We start from the raw sequence: 20691 nt of genomic DNA, 5'->3' as shown, positions 1-20691 counted from the left end.
TTTATATTTTTCTATTGTTTTTCTATACTCTGCTTTATTTGTGCTCTACTCTTTATTATTTCAAAAATTTTTGCTACCTTAAGTTTTGTTTGATGTTTTGTAGTTCCTTGAGGTGTAACTTTAAGTTGTTATTTTGATATCTTTATTTCTTAATATAGATGTTTATAGTATAAACTTCCCTTTTACTACTCCTTATGTTGCTTCAACGAGTTTTTATATTTTGTGCTTTAATTTTTTTATTGTCTGAAGATATTTTTAAAATTCCCTTTGATTTCCTATTTGATCCCGTGGTTGTCCAAGAGTATTTCATTTAATTTCCACGTATTTGTAAAATTTTCTCAGTAAGACTTGAGCTAAATAAGCCTTTAGTATGAGATTATATGTGATCTTGAATAGGCATTAGATTACTATTAATGTGTGCTTTAGCTACAGGTGTCAGAGGCTTTAATATCCTCTAGTGTTCTTGTACTTTTTTCCACTTGTTTGGGGAGAACACCTGGAAACATGTGTTTCTCACCTAGAGATGTGATATTTGTGTTTCTCATCTAGAACACGGTAGGAAGGTATTTGAGTGGGAAAATGTTCTTATGTCATGATGAAGCCTGTCGCATTTTCCGGGACAGAACCCGTGGACTGTCAACTGCAGAACAGGTTCTTAGCATTGATTCCGCCTCTTTCGTTAGAGGGAAGCCAGAAGAGTCTGGGAGATGTCTGACTGCTCTCTCCACAATCAGATAAGGTTTTGGCAAAATGGTTTTTCTTTGAGGGATGGCCTAAGTTACAGACAACAGAGTGCTTTGAGTATATGTCAAAATGTTTCCTCTTGTTTGCTACATGGAGCATGAGGCAGTCTTTTCTAGTCTTCACAGCGAGAACCTACTTGGGCTCCTCTAGGAAAAATTCATGAATTTGGGGGGGTTACCCCAAGACTGGATCCCCCTAAAACTTTAAACATTCAAGCTAGTCCACATGGTGTCTCCAGCTAATTTGTCATCAACAGTTTATGTGTTCCTAGAGGTTTCTGGCTCCTCTCGTTTCTCCTCCAGGTCGGCGGTATTTCCCTATATGTATTTGTCTGTCTCTGGTTCTGTAGGCATTGCTTTGCCATGTGACCTCAAATATCTCATGATCTATGAAGAGTTGTAGTTTTTCAGGTTTTCAGTATTTTTCTTGTTGTGAAGATGAGAATAATCACTTAGAGCTGTTTACGTATTGGAACAGAAACCATCCGTTCACTTCTGTTGCTGTGTATTTTTCCTTGTGACCTAAACCATCATCACTTATTGATTCTACTGCTAGGGACCATGTGGGTGGTTTCAAAGATTTTCTTTCCTGACCAATGCACCTAAAAACATTATCATACTGGGATTTCTGCATTCGAATCTTGCCCTCACCTTATAAAAATTCCCTACCCTGAACACCTGTTTGTCACCCAAAAGACATTTTGATGGATTACCTTCTGTTTTGTCAAAGCCCTTTTGTGGGCAGGATTAACATTCCCCCCCCCCCCCCCAAAAAAAGGGATCTGATATCAAGATTGATGTCACCACATTCATCAAATTAATAACAAATGTTTATTAATCAAAGGTGCTTTCTAAGAAGAATAGGGAAAGGGTAAGCTTGTCCAGGTGGCTTGTGCAAAGGAGAATGTGTTCACCCTTCCAGGCGTGTAGAGGTAAAAGTTTAGGTTTCAAGGTCTGACCCTCTTACCTGCTGACACACAAAAAGAGACATGTGTCAACCTTTGTAACTTTGTTACCTATTGTGGGCCAGGCAGGGTGAGCAGATATATGAAGCTGATTATGAGTTAAATACCAAAAATGAGGTCAGTATCTTTATTAAATTCATCCTTTAGATTTGTTGAGTGAATGATGCCACGTCTCATAATAAATGAATTTAAATTTGAACATTAAGTAAAAAGTTATGTGAGAAGCACAAGCAATGTATTATAATTAAGATGAAAAAGTCTCACAAAAGTATTTAAATTTAGTCATGCCACGGTATGGGAGAGATTCAGGAAAGTGTCAGTATGATTTTGGAACTCTGTTAAAATATTTTAGTAATGTTACTGTTTATTTTTATTTGTTGTCTCATTTGTTGTGTTATTGGTGGTACCTTGCCAGTGTAGCCTACCCACATGCAGCAAGCAGCTCCTTTAGAGGAACAGGACTCTCCCTGGCTGCTAATAAATAGTCCAAAGCCAAGTGGTCATCAGCTCCCATGGCTGCAGGGTTTTCCTTCAAGGAAAACATTTGAAGCATTCGCAGTGTGCTACATGTATGTGAGTGTTTTGGACATTTCCTGATTGCAATTAATGATGTTTGTTGAATGACATCACGTGACCAGGTCAGCACTAGTGACTCCCAGGACAATGAGTGCATGAGCGCAATTGGTAGGAAAAACCACATTTGTTTTGGGTGGGCGGAGGGGTTATGACAGAAAATGCCTAAAATGAAATATTGACATACAGGGTATACACACTACAGGTGATGTTACAAGGAAGACCCAGGCGTGGGATGTAAGGGTCGTGGCTGGGTGCACTATTCCAATACACCAAAGACTGTAGAATGACCATTCCGACAGAAATGTCCAGTATAGAAAGGCCTCTAGTTACAAGAAGTCAGTAAACCTGATGATCAGAGCAAAGTAATGGACCCTAAAGACTGGAGATTGAATCTAACTAATGACTTGAACAGTTGGAAGAAGTATCCATGAAAACAAGTTTTGAATAATCCATTAAGACATCTTATGGAAGCTGTAGACTGGGTCAAAAGAAGTAGAACATCCATCAAATGACCTTTTAAAGGGCCTAATGCTTTGTATTTTCAAAACTGAGTTGGTAATAGCAATAATTTCTACATTGTCTTGGTGAGTCCCTGCATAACGGTTTCAGCAGGCTCATTATGACAGGATGAGTAATTTCTCTATATAAGTGTCTGCCATGTTCAGAGTATAGGAAGTATCCAGCAGAGGGGATAAGGCGCCCTAAAATGTTTGTTTCCCATCTACTGTAGAAACAGGTTTCTTGCTATGGAACACATGTCCATTGACTGTATTACTAGTGACCAGTTATTTCACATCAGGTGCACTCATCTGTCACTAAGTTATTCATGGCAGAGGAAGGAAATGTCCCTTAAATTTTGCCTAACCTTTAGTGACTCTAAATGATTACAGATTGTGAGGGCTCACAGGGCCATGGCTAATATCATCAGATCTCAGGTGGAGTGTGTGGTCAGAAATTTGACTCAATTTATCTCCCTGAGCAATGAAATGAGCCTCTGCAGATTAAGGTTATTATGTGCAGAGTAAGGACTGTCCTTGATTTGTACTTGGGTATTGTGAGGCAAGTTATATTTTAGCCAAAGGGGCAACTTTGGATAAGAGGTTGTTGCTATGGGTGGGACCACACAGCTAGATCATTGTCACTGGCCAAAGGATCTGTAAAAATGTGCACATGGGTTCTATTCTTGGCCAGGGAATTCTCTAATCCTGGCATGATTACATGCAGAATAACTAATCAATCTGATGCTTGGGTCCAGTCTTTGATCAGGGATGGCCTGCTTGATCTAGGGACAGAACGCAGCATCTGTGCCACGGACTCCATCAGGTGTGGGGATGGCACACGGTCTACAAAGTGTATGAACTCCCTGGTCATTCATGTGCTCCCAAGTGACCTGAAGAGGCCGAAGTGTCTAGAAAGGAGGTGACCTCTTCTAGAACAGATTGCATCAATGTGAGGGGAACACACTCCCTCCTGTAAGATGAACATGCCAGAGGGCACAATTATGCTCTATCCTACAAGCACCCATACCTTTTCAATGAGGAACCTCTTGTTCCAAACCTGAGGGGTCTTGCATTCATGATCCAAAACAAAATGGGAAGTTGGCTGTGGAGGGTCAGCATCTCAGGCCGTGGAAGGGCCTCCACTTCCAAAAAGATTTTATCGGTTGCCAGCAGCACTTCTCTGATTGTGTGTGTGAGCACCAGCTTAGTAAAATAGTCTCTGGTACAAGAAAGCCTTGGGTAATTTAGTCCACCATGGGTGGTTTGAAGATACTGGGATGTATAATAGGAGGCTGCCAAAGCGTCTATAAAAAAGGGGTGTAGGGAGGAGACGAAAAGGGAGTGACTGTTACTTGCACAAGTTCTTGAGCGATTTGTTTCCCCATTCAAATTCAGTAAATTTTTTTTTTTTTATAAGATTTTATTGGGGAAGGGGAACAGGACTTTATTGGGGAACAGTATGTACTTCCAGGCCTTTTTTCCAAGTCAAGTTGTTGTCCTTTCAGTCTTAGTTGTGGAGGGTGCAGCTCAACTCCAGGTCCAGTTGCCGTTTTATAGTTGCAGGGGGCACAGCCCACCATCCCTTACGGGACTCGAGGAGTTGAACCGGCAACCTTGTGGTTGAGAGCCCACTGGCCCATGTGGGAATCGAACCGGCAGCCTTCCGAGTTAGGACCGTGGAGCTCTAACTGCCTGAGCCACCGGGCCGGCCCCAAACTTAGTAAATTTTTAAATACTGTGTGAAAGTAAGCAAGAAGGTCTCATAAAAATATGCGATGGCTCTGGTTGCTGTGGCTGATGGAGTGTGCTTATGACAGAGATTCTGCCATCTGCTGCTGTCACCCTCTCAGCTCACAGCCCCCTGCTCAGAGAAATTTTCCACACTGGGGTACGCATGGAATTTTACAGAAGTTTCCAAGTAAGGAAGCACAATGTAAAGTCATTGTGGGTAACTCTGGGAGGTGGTCAGTGAAGCCTCTATAGTGAAGTAGTCTCTGAGGACACTACCAGGTGTGCCTGTAGTATGGCAATTAAAGAGTCTATAACCTTCTATCGTAGGGGTGAATATTCAAGGTAGGGCGGTGTGCAAGTAACAGCATAAATGGAATCAAGTAAAATTTGTAAACCAGGACTATGTTGCCTCCCAAACACAAAAGAATCCAGACAATGTTGTGGGTGCTGAGAGGTATTTCTAGCTATTTCTTCATGGTTTCAGGAAGGAAGTGGCCTTCAGTTTATTAAATAATTTTTTTAAAAATGTATCCAAGATCTTAGGGCCTCATAATATATCTGAGGCATGCATTTCTGCAAGCTCCTTTTTCCAATATATGTATGTCCTGAATGTCAAACAAATGTCCACATGGAGAATGTCATAAATGTCATGTCATACCTGTTCTCCTGGAGCAAGGTAAACGCAGCTCAGCCCCTGCCTGCAGAGACTGTGGGCGGTGGTAATGGTGCTGAGGTTCCCTGAGGGGAACCAGGTAAAGGTGTGTCCTGTCCCTTCAGAGGGGAAGCCAACTGCAGCTGAGAGGCTGCTGACATAGGCACTGAGCAGACCAGACTTACCTAAATCTATGAGAGCAGAATGTGTACCCATTGCTGAGTGGATGGACGCAGTAAGTTCCATAATGTTGGGGACTGGGTGTAGGAATATGTTTGGTGTGACCACAGCCTCAAGGTTGTAGTAATCCAGTGTGACGTGTCACTTATTCTTTCCAGGTTTAAAAACAGGCCACATTCAGATGTTCAAAGGAGAAGCAATGGGAATAATCACTTCTTCCTAAAAGGTTTCTTATAATAGTTTTCAATCCTTGAAGGCCCTGTTTAATTTACTGGGCTATATTAGTTATAATTTAAATAAGAGGTAGGGACCATGGAATCACATTTCATAAAGCCAATTAGGAAGTGGTAAAGACTTAATTTATATTCACGAATTATGGGTTCAGAGCTGTCCTGCTCAGTATGGGGTATTTTAGGACAATGGGTGTTATGACTGTGAGAAAAGGCAAAGATTTCTGATGGTTAAGGTGAAGTATAAAATTTGTCCTCTAAATTATATTCTGTAAGTCCCCTAAGATCATTGGGTACCTTGCTTAAATTTACTGAGATCCCAGGTATAACTGTAATTTAACCTAGCATTGAGTAATTACTCAAAAGTTTGTGAATTACTAAGTTTCGGAGTTGGCAACATTAATTCAAAACTTATATTTCAGAGCCTGAAAAGCCAAAGAGCACCCTTTTATATTTTTTGTTATATAAATACTTTTAGGATATTTTTTATTTCCCATTGGGTCAAATTGTGGAACTTTTTCAATACCTTTTTTCTCTTGTTCTTTCTCTTGTGTCCATCCCTGATTTGTATGTTAGGTCACTGGGTAAACTTTTGAGGAGTGGGTGTCCTTCCTACCCTGGTATTTATAATTTTCTTCCTATAGAGGGCCCCAAATCAGCGCCATCTGGGTTACAGGCCTCCCCCATGGAAATGGCTGCTGTGTAGGATTTAAGGACCGTGGGCTTAAGTCCTGTTTGAACTAACCCCTTCGCTGTGCCCCGGTGAAGCCATGGGTGTTGTCCCCAACAGCCCGGAGGGTCAGGATCTGGGCTGCAGTAGAGGCAGGGGCAGCAGCAGCAGGGGCACTGAAAGAACCCAGGGAGCCCTCTGGTATCAGGAGAGTGGACTCAGCCAACCAGCTCTGGCTGCCTTCCCTGTCTCTTCTCTTTCTCTCTGAAATATCTGCTCTTTAAGGAGTGGGCATCTGATGGGCTCACCTCATTCACGGGGTACAATCATCCTCCTTCTTCCATAGGCCCATCCTACTGTGGGAAAGAACTCAGTCTAGTCACATCTTCATGCTAAAGACACAGAGAGGTTCCAGCCAAGACATCTACCCAGGACCACTTTAAGGAGGGCCCCCTTCCCATACTCCTGCTCCCAAAGGACAAGGAATGATTAAAACTGCCTTCTAGGAGTCCTTTGTATATAGATCCCAGGCTCGGTATGTCCACAATACAACACAGGGCAGCACAGCTGTAATTGAAAAAAATAAATAAATAAATAAAATAGAATGCATAACAGCAATCATGCAAAAGTCAGGAAGGTTAAAAATAAAATTGAAAGTGTTCTAAGATATTAGCATTTGGGGGAGGTGATAGAAGTATTTTTATTAGATTACATTAAGTAAAGGACTCATGATGTAATCATTAGTATAGTTTTGCAAAGATTTGTACATGATTGCAACTAACAAGTTTATAGAGGGAACAATGGAATAATGAAATATCAAAGTCATTAATACTAGCTAGGTCAAAGGGAAAGGAAAGAGCAAGATTGTTGAAATAATCTCAAATTTACTGCTAATTAGATGAAATGCAAATGTACAAAACATTAATTTATTTTTAATGGCTGAGTGATATATTCTATAGAATTGTTAATAAATATCTTGGACATTATTTTACTGACAAATGTTTAAACAGTCTAATTTTTTTCCTATTAAAACATAAATTGTGTGGACATTTTTGTGCATAGAAACTTCCATTCCCATTTTTATAGAATGTAGCCATAGTGGGAGAAAAAAACAACATTAAAATGTTGACAGAAACTGCAAATATCACCCCTACCCACAAATGTATTAATTTTTTTTTAAATCTGCAACAGTGTCAGACAGTGTCAATAGCTTCGTATTTTTGTGTTTCTGTATAAAGATTTAGGAATCTGTCAAATCCCATTGACATGAGACAGGATGTCTCCTCTGCTGATTGAATTATCCACTCCCTTCCACTATAAAAGGGGAATCAGAGGAGGAAGCCACTGCATTTTCCAGGAACCACAGACTGTGTGCATCTCAGGAGTGGGTCAACTGGACAACGAACGCTGCAGCCATGGGGGAACGTGCATCCACCTGGATTACAAACCAGCCTTTCCTGGTGAGTACAGAATCCATATTGACTGCAAAAGTGTCCTTTTTTATACTTTTTTCTTCTGTCTTACCTCTTTAAATTAGCAGACAATAGCTCTTAAAACAAGAAGGTATCTTATTTCAATAAGATGTTAATGCTTATTAAATAATGTTCAGGATATTGTACTTTCGTTGTATATGAAGGTTTCTTGGGATAATAGGTCAGATGTTTTTGTTTTTTTCTTTTTTTTTTTAACCAACACTATCACTAAAAAGTGGAAATAGTATTTGGCTCTGCACTGTTTAAATTGTTCTCTGGAAATTTTTTTACCCACAATGTGCTTTTTTTAAATTCAGTTCTGTAATCAAATATACGTCATTAGTTAGTCCTTCCCTAATCTCTTCATCATCAATAATTGTAGTTGTTTTCTTTCTCTTTATCCCTCCTAACCTCTCTTCCTCCACCCCTCCCACTTTCTCTGTCTCTGTGTTGGCCTTACTGTTTCTCACGTCACTTACTTATACCTAACACTACATTGGACACTCATTGGTCTATTAACTCTTACCTCTCACCCAGATTAAAGTAAACAGGGGCACTGGCTTTAAATTACATTCGGAATCACAGGTTTTACATACAACTTGGCATATAATAGGGGTAGTAGTAATAATTATGGCAGCATAACAGGAATAAAGTGAGATCTTGGTTTCTCTTTAAAAAAATACCTTCTGAAGACATGATGGATTTAAAAGGAAAGGCGCACTGATTAGATTTACATTTTCAATAGATCATTACGACTAGTTTTATAACGGATTACAGAGGGAAAGGATTTGAAGTCTTAGGCAGTGATAACACTCAAGAGATTATGTCATTGTATGATTGTGGTTGAGTGAATTTGTTTGAAGTGTTTAAAAGCGGTTTTTGGAATTCAAATAGTTTCTTTCAATAAAGAAACCTGAGCACTATCTGAGGGCAGAGCAATAAGAGAATGTGGCAATATTAAACATTAAAATCCACATTAGACATGGAGTATCCAATTTAGTGAGAAAAACAATGTGAAAGAAATAGATAATAATGCACATACAAATAAAAATGGAAAAATAAACACAAAGAAAACGTAATATTAATTTTGATTGCTGGATCGGGAAATGTCACTCTGTGGAAATGGTATTTTGTAGGAAATCTGAAATATACCCAAGAATTAAAAAATTTCAGGATCTTTACATGGATTCGGGAGGGTGGGTAGATGGATCATTGATATGAGTGTGGGGTGATAGGGTGTTAGCACTAACAATTGACTTCAGGAGACATTGAGATAGTGATGAATTATTTGGGAAACTGGTTGGTTCAACATGGCACCTGGTCACTGTGAGTTGAGTCATGAATATGATCACTGATGTGTTGAGTGGACAGATGGATGGATATTTAAGTCTCAGGGTTGAAGTCACATTGCGCTGATCCTAGTTCATTAAAATGGTATTTGAAGCCAGGGAAATGGATGGAGTTGCCTAGAAAGGGTGTAGATGTAGAACAAATGTGAGAGCAGGATTGACTTCTAAGAAGCATCAATTGTTGTGTTAAATCAAACAGAGGCGACAAGATTAATAGGGAGGAGTAGGAGGAGAGAAGGAAGAGAGGGGCGTAAAAATGGTTATTTACAGTGGAGGTATGTGTGTAAAAAAGAAGCTGTGATGGGAATATGGAATTATTTATTTATGAACCGGAGAATATCTGAATAAAGATGGGACTTGGGTGTGCAAGTGGAAGTGGCTATCTAGGGGTGAAAGGTACCTGACTTCGCTGGAGATGAGGCACTAAAGGACTGGAAACTAGTGTGTCCTGCAGCATAGTAAAAAAGAGGTGAAGCAACACCTGAAGACTTGGGATACAATGAAACCTGTGATCGCTGTGCCCAAAGGAGGGTGGGTTAGGAGAACCAGCATGTGGGAGTTGAGATTGACAAGGATGGGAAGAGGGAAGCATCCTCAGAGGAGGATGGTGGAGGGAAACTGTCTGGAACTGACACTGGGTAGTGACCTTGAGTTTTCTGTCCTTGACTCATGTGCTTGGTGTCCCAGGATCGGGTTCTCAATGTGTGGTGCCTGTGCTAACAGCATCATCTGGGAACACTTAGAAATGCAAATTCTTGGCCCCACCCCCGGCCTACTTGGGTTGAGGTTCAGAGAACTGAGTTTTAACAACCCTCCAGATGACTGATGCGCGGTGCCCTCTGAGACACATTTCTCCGGGGACAGAGGAGGGTGGAAGATCCAAATGAACTGAAAGGCTTCATCTCCCATTATGCCAAGTTCACATTTCCTTTTGTTTTCAAAGGAGAAGCTCAAAAGAAATATGATGCCGCAGACTTTAGAGAAGGAAAGACAAGTTTATTTATCAAAGACCAAGCGGAGACGTGGTGAAAAGTCTGCACTTCCTATGAGGCTGACCAGCTGCATTTTCCACAGGCCGGTCACAAGGATAACTTCCCATCCTGGCCAGGAGGTCTGGCGCAGGCGCCAGGAGGAGACCCTGGAGAAGCCCCAGCAAGTCTGTGCATACAGGAGACTGCAGGGACTCCAGGCCCCCAGCAGGGAAGGACTTATGAGTCCTTTGCATATCACAAACACCGAAAAAATAATTGCGCCGGGCAGTGCCAGTGCGGGGTCTCTGCACACCAGCCCTGAGCCCAACGCTGCACAGTCATCAGACTGGGCAGAGATGATCCCAGGAGCAGGTCTCTGTCTCCCACAGCTTCTCCGCAGACAACCGGTAACACCTGGAGACATCCGGAGACAGACCCGGAAAGTGAAAAAAGCAAGAGAGAGGCTGGCCATGGCCTTGAGGGCAGACAGGCTGGCCAAGGAAGCAGAGAGCCAGAATGATGTGAAAACTGGATGAAAAACAGCAGAAGATCGTGCTGAAGAAGCTGAGTGGTGTGGCCCTCGGGAAGTGGTTCACCGTGAGAGCGCGCTTGGTTTTACCTGCCTCCTTTAACGTCAGTTTCTTGCTCTGGACTGTGATGCTGTGTTATAGTAAAATTGTACTTTATTAAACTCTTTTGAGAGACAAAAATATGAAGAGTAGGTGGTTTTGTGGGTGAGAGATTGGGTTTCATGTGACAAGAAAGGAGATCTTGTCTTTACACCTTTCTCTTTACCGTGACTTTCATTCACTGTTATAGTAAATTCTACAGAGGTAACTCAGCCTGAGGAATGGTTTAGTGTGCTTAGCCATAATAGTTTCTTATAATATTTACACCCAAGGAAAAGATGACACTCTAGGTAATTATTTTTTTAATGGTAAATTAATTTGATTCCATAAATTCCAATTTTATTGAGTTTGCTTTTACATTTCATTCTAACATAAATTTTATTATTATTTTTTGGGCCAAATGCTAACTCAAACGAGACATTTTCTTACAATTTAATTAGCACTTATGCCACCTGTTACATCCTTATCTGTTACCTAAAAATTACCTGGGTGAGTCTTTAATGGAGTTAACCTTAGAATCCTAACAAGGAAATGTTGTTTAGGAACATTCTACACGGAGAGAAACTTGGCAGCAGGCTTATCGCTCATAGTCCCGAGTGGAGGGAACTTGCCCACCTGCTTACAGCGTTGGCACATCGTAATTATTCAGTCAACATGTGATGAACAATATTTGGTGGAAAAAAGTGTCAAGTCACAGACATGAGTAGGGGATTCTTTCACTAGGTCAAGATGGAAAAGGAGTGGTGTGAGTTTGGAATGATAGGGCATTTTCTGGACTTCTTTTAATTTTTGATAGAGCAGTTCTAGCAGAGGTGGAAGGAAGGCTGATTTCAGAGGGTCAAACTGAGAAACACAAGTGTAGAGTGCTCTGAGGTGTACAGCTATGACGTGTACCTCCTGATAAAGGTCTCTGGACTTAACATGATGGCTCCCTCCCAGAGCCCACAACTTTGATGTGAGGCTGACTCCACCCCAGGACTAGGGGGTTCTAACTCTTGAATGTGAGCTAATCTGCATAACCCCACATCCCAGTCCTGGGACAGGGAGTGTCACATGGCCCTCTCTGGTCCTACAGGATTCAGGCACAGGCCCCTTTATGGAACAGGAGGTAGAGCTGGGTATACACAGGGCTCTTACCTGTGAGACCTGGGGCTTTATCTGGGGAATAGGGCTGTGTGAAGTCACAGTGTAGGAGCAGCTGACAGGGTTTGACCCACCTGGGAGGAGAGCATAGTGGGTGGGTGTGGAGATGGTCCCGACAAGACCTGCCCCCTCATTTGAATACTGCATGTGTCTGTGCCTGGACACATCTAGTGCTCAAGTCCTGCTAACATGAGCGGACTTCTTCTCAGTAATCTTTTCTTCCCTCTTCCTGTAATCTGTTACATTATTTTATCTTATGTTAATTTTAATTGGGTTTTCTATCTCATGTATTTAAATAATTTCTGACTGATTCCCAGATGTAGACCATGATTTCAATGAGTTACATTAAAAATTGTAAGTGTTCGCCCTGCAACTAAGATTGAACACGGCACCTTGAGTTGAGCTGCCGCTGAGCTCCTGGATGGCTCAGTTGGTTGGAATGCGTCCTCTCAACCACAAGGTTGCCGGTTCGACTCCCGCAAGGGATGGTGGGCTGTGCCCCCTGCAACTAGAAAACAGCAACTGGACCTGGAGCTGAGCTGCGCCCTCCACAACTAAGACTGAAAGGACAACAACTTGACTTGGAAAAAAGGCCTGGAAATACACACTGTTCCCCAATAAAGTCCTGTTCCCCTTCCCCAATAAAATCTTAAAAATAAAAATAAAAATCTTTGAGTTCTTACAAAATAAATTCTGATGTCCTGGCTCCTCCCACAGCCATTGTGATGCACTTGGTGAGAATGTGCCCAGGCCTCACAGTTGTTAAAAGCTCCCCTGGTGTGTTTCCTGCAAACAAAGATCCAGAATCACAGCCTCCAAAACAGCTAGAGGACACCCTCGGCTGTTCTTCAGATTCTGGGGAGTTGTGAAATTCCTGTACACCAGGATGCCCCCATGTCAGTAGGTAAGAATTTCTGCGTCTGGACACAGCCATTAGTAGTTTTTAAAATTCTCCAGGTGATTCCAGTGTACATCCAGGTTGAGAACAATTCAAGTAGAATTGCCTGACTTTAATCACAATTGAAATCTGGTGATGCCAGATGCTAACTCTGGATTCCCCCTCTTCCTCTGGGGCATTGGTCTGCAACAGTCACGAAGTTTGTTTTACCTCCGGGTAAAGCAGTGTACACCCAGGCATTGGGGCTGTTTTTGGAGGGAAGAGGAATTCTGGAGAACAGGTTCAGAGATCAGAAAGTAAGTACCATGAATGCAGAGCACAGTAGTCGTTCTCCTGTCGCAGGAGGCTCACTGGGATGTCCAAGAGAGGACTCAACCTGGAGCAGCAGTGACTGGGTTCTTGTCTCCAAGCACAAAATAATTCAGAAGTGAGGTAGATGCAGGAAAGCGAAAATGATTTATTTAAAATTAAAGTAGACACTTGAGAGGAACGTGCAGGCAAACTCAGAGAACTTAGTTGTGCCAGAGGAAATCATGATCAGGAGTTTTTATCCCTTCCTGGGCAGGAAACCGGTGATGTCCCACTGATGTCGTTCGTTCATATCCTCCCCCTGGGCGGTACCCTCCTTTTTCAACTTTTTATTCCTTATTTGGTTCCTCTGGAACTGTCATGGTGTCAGATGCATGATGGGAGTCCCAGTAACCACAATGCAAATGAGATTATAATTGCATTATAATTTGCTAAAGGTCAGGTCCTGGTCCTAGGCATCAGCCTACCTAGAAGAAACTGGTTCTTGTTTTTCTCCAGCTGTAGGTACTGGATACAGTCACTTGTTACTTGTGTAACCAGCGAGGCACCTCACTTGTACCCTGAAGGGGGTTGTCAATTTACTAGGCTATCTATCCTGCCTCCCACATAAAAGGGAGGCAGAGGGAGCTCTGAGAAAACCCCCTGGGTATGTAGGCTTCTGGGGCCCTCCACTTCTAGTAAGGTTGCTGCTGGCCCCTGGATTCTCAAAGCCGTGATGCAGAGTTCTTTAGATTATCAGAACCAGCACAGATATTATCTAAGGAATCCCATTCCCCTGCTTTACTCCACGTGTCTCAGGTAAAGTTGGGGGAGTCTCTGGGCAGCCTCATCTTGTGCGCCCCCTTTAGCTGCCTGAGACCAGAGAGGAAGTCTCTCCTCACCTCTTTGCTTGCTGGTTGAAAACACAGCCTTTGCACTCGCTTAATTCCTGGGATTGCCTGGTGAGGCTGTGTAGTTAAACCGACAAATGCTAACCAGACTTGTGAGCATAAGGAAAAGGAGTTTCATTTTTGCCTTAGGTGTTAAGCACTAATCAGTATATCTGAAGTTGGGAAGGGGATAATTATATTTGTGTTGTCATGCAGCAGCCTAAGCGTCTGTCCCCTCTTGCCTATCCCTAAAGAAAGAAGAGTCTGTGAGACTGATCCTCTCAGGGACTTTGCTTCACCTTTGAGCTTACACCTTATGTCTCCCTGTTTGGCCCCAAAAGATGGCTGGATAGTCAATGACGGGTAAGACTCCCCACAGGGGGAATGACTTAAACCAGGCACAGTCACGTGGGGACCCCCTGGAGAACTCACGGGGTCGATAGAGGTGGGCACAGCCCTCCACCTTCCCCCGTCTAAGGAGAGCTTCTGCCTTTGTGGATATATTCCTTCCCACAACCGCTTGGGAAGTGATTCAGTGATGTGATAACATCAGTTCTCCTTCTATTCTTATCAATAAGTTTCAGCATAAAGATTTTGTCCCTTGGGAGGCACATACCACAATTATTAAGACATCATGGGACTTTCGGTTCTGGCTGCTTGCAGGCAAGGGTGATTGGTTTGAATCAGTTTTCTGGTACGATGTATGAGACTCACAGACCGTGGAGAAAGCAATGCTACTTCCTTGTGTGTACATCAATAAAAGCCACAAGGTGGCCTGATTCGGGGCTCTCAGTCCTTTGTGGCTGTGAGACCCTTGGCTCCTAGTGCATAATTTTCTTGATTTCTGTTTCTTTCTTAACCCTTCACCGCACCTTCTCATTCCCTCACTGCCCGTGTTGCACTAGACACGACATATTTGTAGTGTTTCATTGATATCTTTAAGGAAGAATGTTTGCATTGTGCAGAATGATTATATGGGCCTGAAGTAGACAAACCCATTAGGTAAGTATTAGTATCGTGTTTCCCCGAAAATAGGATCTGGCCGGACCATCAGCTCTAATGCATCAAAAGTTAATATAAGACCCAGTCTCATATTCTATTATGTTAGACAAGACCTGGTCTTATATTATAGTAAAATAAGACTGGGTCTTATATTAATTTTTGCTCCAAAAGACGCATTAGAGCTGATTGGCTAGGTCTTATTTTCAGGGAAACACAGTAGAGTGTGTAGGAGAGGTGATTGATGTATTAGAAGAAATGGCATAATCATTCTGAATTGCTCTGTGATCCACAGACTAGGGTTGCTCATACCATGGAACTCAGGGGGGTTTGCAAAGATCAAATGACAGTTTCTATTAAAATATTTGTTAATAAGTCTTTATATGTATTGTTTTAAAAATTCACATAATTACTTTTAAAATGAAATGTTTATACAATATTTAAAAAGTCACTCAGAATGGCACCCTAAGGAGTAAAAATGTTGAAAATCAGCTTTAAAAATGCTATAAGCTATTGGCAGAAGTGAATCACTTGAAATATACATTTTTTTAAAAACAGTGCACACATTTTTTTAAGTATATTTGGCCATGTAATTTCAAGTAAATACACATTCGATGAAGTATTCCAGAAAGACAAGTATGTATAATCAAATGTAACATTTGTGTTTCAATCCTCCTATCATATATTCCTTTCCAAACTTTAATATATATTTTGGTGTGTAGCCACCTAAAACTTTTCTATTATTCCTAATTTTAATGTATGTAATTGCAAATTTTTAACAAATACGTGATTATTATCACAGACATGATTCTGCTCTTCCTTTATGCTTAACAATATTGTTTGCTGATGGATGCATGCTAGATCATGGTATATATTTCTACCTCAGGTTTTTTCTAAATTACTATTGAAATATAACTTACATAGAGAAAAGTACAAGTCAGACACATCACCATGAACTTTCACAAACTAAACACACTCATGTGCCAGCACTGAAATCAATGAACAGATTGTCAGCTTCCTCCCAGAGGTGCTTTCTGCTGCCATCCTGCTCTGGCTGCCAAAATGGCCTCCTCTGCTGTAACAGGACCACAGAGAAGTTTTGCCAGTTGTGGGAAAGATGTTAGGAAAATGTGCCTTCATTGGATAATTTTAGCTTTTGTCTGTTAACTTTTTTGTTCCCTTGTCCCTCACCTGAGAGACTGCATGTGAGGTGCTGGTTAGCTTTTTGTTCCCTCACATGAGAGACTGCATGTGAGGTGATGGTTAGCTTAGGGTTAAGAAAATTCTCCCTTGTCTCATTTCCAGCGGGGGAGATATGAGGTGATGAAGAGTCTTTTTGTCTGTTTCACCCACATCAACAGATGAGATGAAGTAACTAAGTTATATAAGAATGACATGACAGGCACGTTGCCAGGCTTTAGAAGGCCTTGGGCCAATGGTCCCAGGCGAGAACAGTAAGTATTGTTTGTCCGAATGGAACTGGCCCTTTAGCTGGATAAGCAATATTTTTATCACAGTAACTGTCGAACCCTCCGGAACTGGAACAAGGAGCTTAGTTCTAAGGTACATCTGAAAAAATATATAAGACAGACCTCAGTTGGCAGTGTAATTTTCATCATTTTGTCATTGGTCATTCTTCATCATTCTAATATTTTGAAAACTTGTGTACAACATGGAGCTTACAACATCAGGAGATGCCCTGACTTCCAGCCGTGGACCTGGCAAGGTTTTGATTCCGGACCTTTTCACTGTTGTTTCCCCACAGTTTGGTGAACTTTTGGCATCTACTGTAATAGTTACTATCCTATAAAATTTATTACTGCTTTTAGATACTCCTTATTGATGTTATTTGTGTATTTAGCCAAGTGATTTTTGATCAATAGTAAACATATGTTGGGATCTCTTAAACTTGTATGTATGTATACTCCTTTTGACATGACATTGCTATCAATGTATATAGTTTACTCTTAACCACCTTTATTTTCTGTCATTCACACATTCCTTTAAGTGCCTTTGTCTTTTGCTACTGTGTATTGCTGAAAAAAATTGATTGGCTATAGCTAAATGAATTAATTAGTCCCTCTCTAGCATGTGCTCCTTTTTCTTTTCCCCACTCGTTATTACACCAGTTTTAGTGTTTTACATGCATGGAAGGGAACCACATAGTGTTGGGAGTGGATTCACTGTGTTGGGAGTGCATTACTATTAGCTTTGTAGGGTGACTCCTTAAGTTTGTGTCAGTTGTTATTTGTGAATTCTGATTGTTGTTCCACTGGGTGCGGAGAGCATAGGATTTGTCCACTCTCCACTGAAGACCATTTGATTAGTTTCCAGCATGGAGCTATGCAGTATGATCAAAACATAGGGTGAATGTTTAAATAAAAAAAATTATTACAGTAAAAGACATATTGCCATTAATTCTCCTCAAAATACTCCCCCACGCTTTAAATATACTTATCCCATCATTCTTGCCTCTTTCTGAAGCAGTTCTGGAAGTCCTCTTTCATGAGTCTCTTTAGTTGTGCTCTCGTGGCTGCCTCGATGCCCTGAATCAATTTAAAACATTTACCTTTCATGGTCATTTTGACTTGGGGGAAGAGCCAGAAGTCGCACAGTGCCAGATCCACTGAATAAGGTGGATGAGGACACACCATAATGTTTTTATTTGACAGAAATTGCTGTACTGGAAGCAATGTGTGACACAGAGCCGTTCCATTGTGATCACAAAATACGGTGAATGCTGCTGCCGAGTCACATCCAACAGAAAGGTAGGGATCTTTAATAGGGGGAGCATCATGTTGAATAGTTTGTGACAAGTTTCAACTTGTTTGGTGCAGTCAGTTAGGTGTGAGCTATGGTTGAGAGAAGGTGTGTTTTAAAGTGTGCCATAAATCATCCTCCATCATGACAAAGCTCTGTGTCACACATCACTTCTGGTATATGGTAATTTCTGTCAAATAAAAACATTAAGGTGTGTCCCCATCTCCTTATTCATCAGATCTGGCACCATTCAACTTCTAGCTCTTCCCCAAAGTCGTGTGTATATAATAGTTTCTTATTGTGATTTTTATTAGCATTTTTCTAAAGTTAAAGAGGTTAAAAATATTTTTTTCATTTTTTATTTCCATTTGTTTATCTTCTTCTGTTTAGTGCCTATTCAAGTTATTTTTGTTGTTGTTTTGTTTTTTACACATTTTTCTATTGGGTTTTGAATATATATATTTTTATTACAAGTTATATTTTCTGGCTTGCTGTACTTTATCAGCTGAATAGTGCAAATCTCCTATTCCACTCTATGGTTCTCCTATGCTTCTCTCTTACTGATGAATTTTGATGAACTTAGATCCTAGTATATCTTAATATGCGCCAAGGTATAATGTTCTCTCTTCTATTTTAAGTTTTATTGTATCATAAGAAAAAATTTCTCACCAATTGTGAAGATGCTCTTCTATATTTTTAAATCAAAGCTATTGTTTTATATTTAGATCTGAAATTTGAAGCATAAGAAGTTAAGACAAGATTGAATCCAGCAAAAGGCTAAGTTACTAAGCTGAAAGACAGTTTACAGCAAATATCCCAACAAAAGCACAGGGTGAACCATATAGGAAAACTCAGGACAGAATTAAAAGACAAGTGGGATGTGATCAAAAGGGAAGCAGAGAGAACTTGGGGAGGAAATGAAATCAAAAGTGAAAATACACAAGTATGTTTCAATTTGATGAAAGACATCAATTCACAGATTCAATTAACCCAACATCCCCTAAGCAAAGTCAATACAGAAAAAAGAATAGCCAGCTACATACCACTATCTCAAAGCCAAAGAGAATGAGAAAGATTCTAGAGAACACTGAGGCCAAATAAGCAAGAAAATGTTTGACCACTGACATCTCAATATAAGTAAAATGAGATAGACATTAATGGAGACAATTTTTAAGTGTTAAAGAAATCTCCTGTCAAAGTAGATTTCCATACTGAGCAGCAATATTGCCCCCAAATAAAGATGCTTAAGAAAGAAACTGAAATGTTTTGAAACATTGTTAGCAGTCCTGAGTTAGAGAAAATACTAGAGTGAGTTCTTCAGTCCAAAGTAAAATAATCCCAGACTGAAAAATGGAAATTCCTGCTGTGAGCTGCCAACCGAAGACTGGCAACTGACTGCCTCACCTGGGGGGAGTGCAAGGCTCATAATACCAGCATGGGCCAGGGAGCTGTCCTACACTAGACTGAGAAACTACGGCTTGAACCGGAGTGTGGGGGTGGGGGGAGGTGGAAGAAAGGGGGGAAAAAAAGAAAACTGGAAATTCAGAAAAGAATGAAGAGCAACGGAAAAGCTAATGTATTGATAAATATTAAAGAGTATTATTTTATGAAATTACACTAGAAATGTTTCATGGAGATTAAAATACATGACAACAGTAATACAAAAGTCAGGAAAGGTGAAAACAATTAAAGATGTTCTAATCTATTAGCTTTTGGGGGGAGGTGATAAAAGTAATTATTTGTATTAAGCTATATTAAGCAAAAGATGCATGATTCAATCATTAATGCAACTACACAGAAATTTATGTATAACTAGCAAGTTTATAGTAGGAGCAAGGGAATCATGAAATATTCAAAGAAAGTCAAGTAAAAAGATTATAGGACCATTAACAAGTTAGGTCAAAACTGAAGGTGGCTGTAGTGATATTCAGCAATGAGGTATGTAGCACCTTTTCTAGGATGAGTTTGCGAACTTAATTGTCAGATCTTCGTGTGCGTGTGTGTATCAAATCATCACGTAGTAATCTTTAAATATCACAATTTTTTAAATCAGTTATACCTCCATAAAGCTGAGGGAGGGAGTTTCCAGGTACATCCCATATTTACATAACAATTTATTGTTTTTCTTATATCAGTGAAAAATAGGAATCAATTGCCCTAGTGATATGGTAGCCATTTACCTTTCAAAGTTCTCTAGGGTGCTATCCTAAAAGTAAAAGTGTCTTTCAAAATGAGAGGCAATGACAAAAAAAAAAAAAAAAGATAAATTAAAAAAAAGAAAAAAGAAGAAGAAAAAGTGAGAGGCAACAAATATTTATTGAGATCAATAAGAATAGCTGTTCAGGAATCATTAATTCAAGCAGAATCCCAAATAATATTCTGATTACAAGACAAACGCAATGGGTATTTATGAGAAAGGGAAGGGGAACAATTAGATCAATAGAAGGAAGGCATTTCTACTGGTGCAGATAAGCTCACACACCTCGTGATGCTAATTCTAAACAATGTTAATTTTTAGTCTGGTAGTCATCAGACCTGTAGTCATAATAAATGCTTTCTTGTTACGTTTACAAAGAGTTCTTCGAGACATAATGTTGCCCTAGGCTCAGTCCAAAGATTATTTTGCCGTTTTTCACCTTGTAAGGTTTAAGGTATGACTCGCAAGGTGGTTCCTCTGGCACGGCAGCTTCGGCTCTATTTTAAAGTGGCTCCATTTATATTATTTTGATAAGGGACACAGGCAAAAACGGACGTAAAATAAATTTTCTTCTGCTGTAAAACGTACACTTGAGAATTTAATGGACACGTGTCTTAGCTTGTGATTGGTCTGAGAAGCGTCCCTGAGCCCAGCTAGGGCAGTAGGGTTCCAACGTCCCACCAAAGCCAAGTGCTCTGGATTCTTTGTTTTAAAGACCAAGTGAGGAGGGGTGTGGAAGGGATGGGTGGAAAGTTCAGTGCTGGCAAGGATGAAAGAGCAAAATGCAGCAGACTCTGTATTACTGATGGTGAGGTCACATATTAAGTGTCTTGAGTTTCTAAACTAGT

General features: G+C 40.6%; 1 protein-coding gene across 1 annotated transcript; it reads left to right on the top strand.

Annotated features, from left to right (window-relative positions):
* Nucleotides 1–9978: 9978 nt before the first annotated feature.
* Nucleotides 9979–10575, top strand: LOC109454323 (putative methyl-CpG-binding domain protein 3-like 3). The gene has a single exon (XM_019744821.2). It carries the CDS (start codon nucleotides 9979–9981, stop codon nucleotides 10573–10575), a length of 597 nt encoding a protein of 198 aa, XP_019600380.2.
* The last annotated feature ends 10116 nt before the right edge of the window (nucleotides 10576–20691 follow it).

The sequence above is a fragment of the Rhinolophus sinicus genome, linkage group LG07 (genome assembly GCF_036562045.2).
Source record: "Rhinolophus sinicus isolate RSC01 linkage group LG07, ASM3656204v1, whole genome shotgun sequence".
NCBI lineage: Eukaryota > Metazoa > Chordata > Mammalia > Chiroptera > Rhinolophidae > Rhinolophus > Rhinolophus sinicus.
The sequence above is the reverse complement of the archived record's forward strand: the minus strand, read 5'-3'. Positions and strand labels throughout refer to the sequence as shown.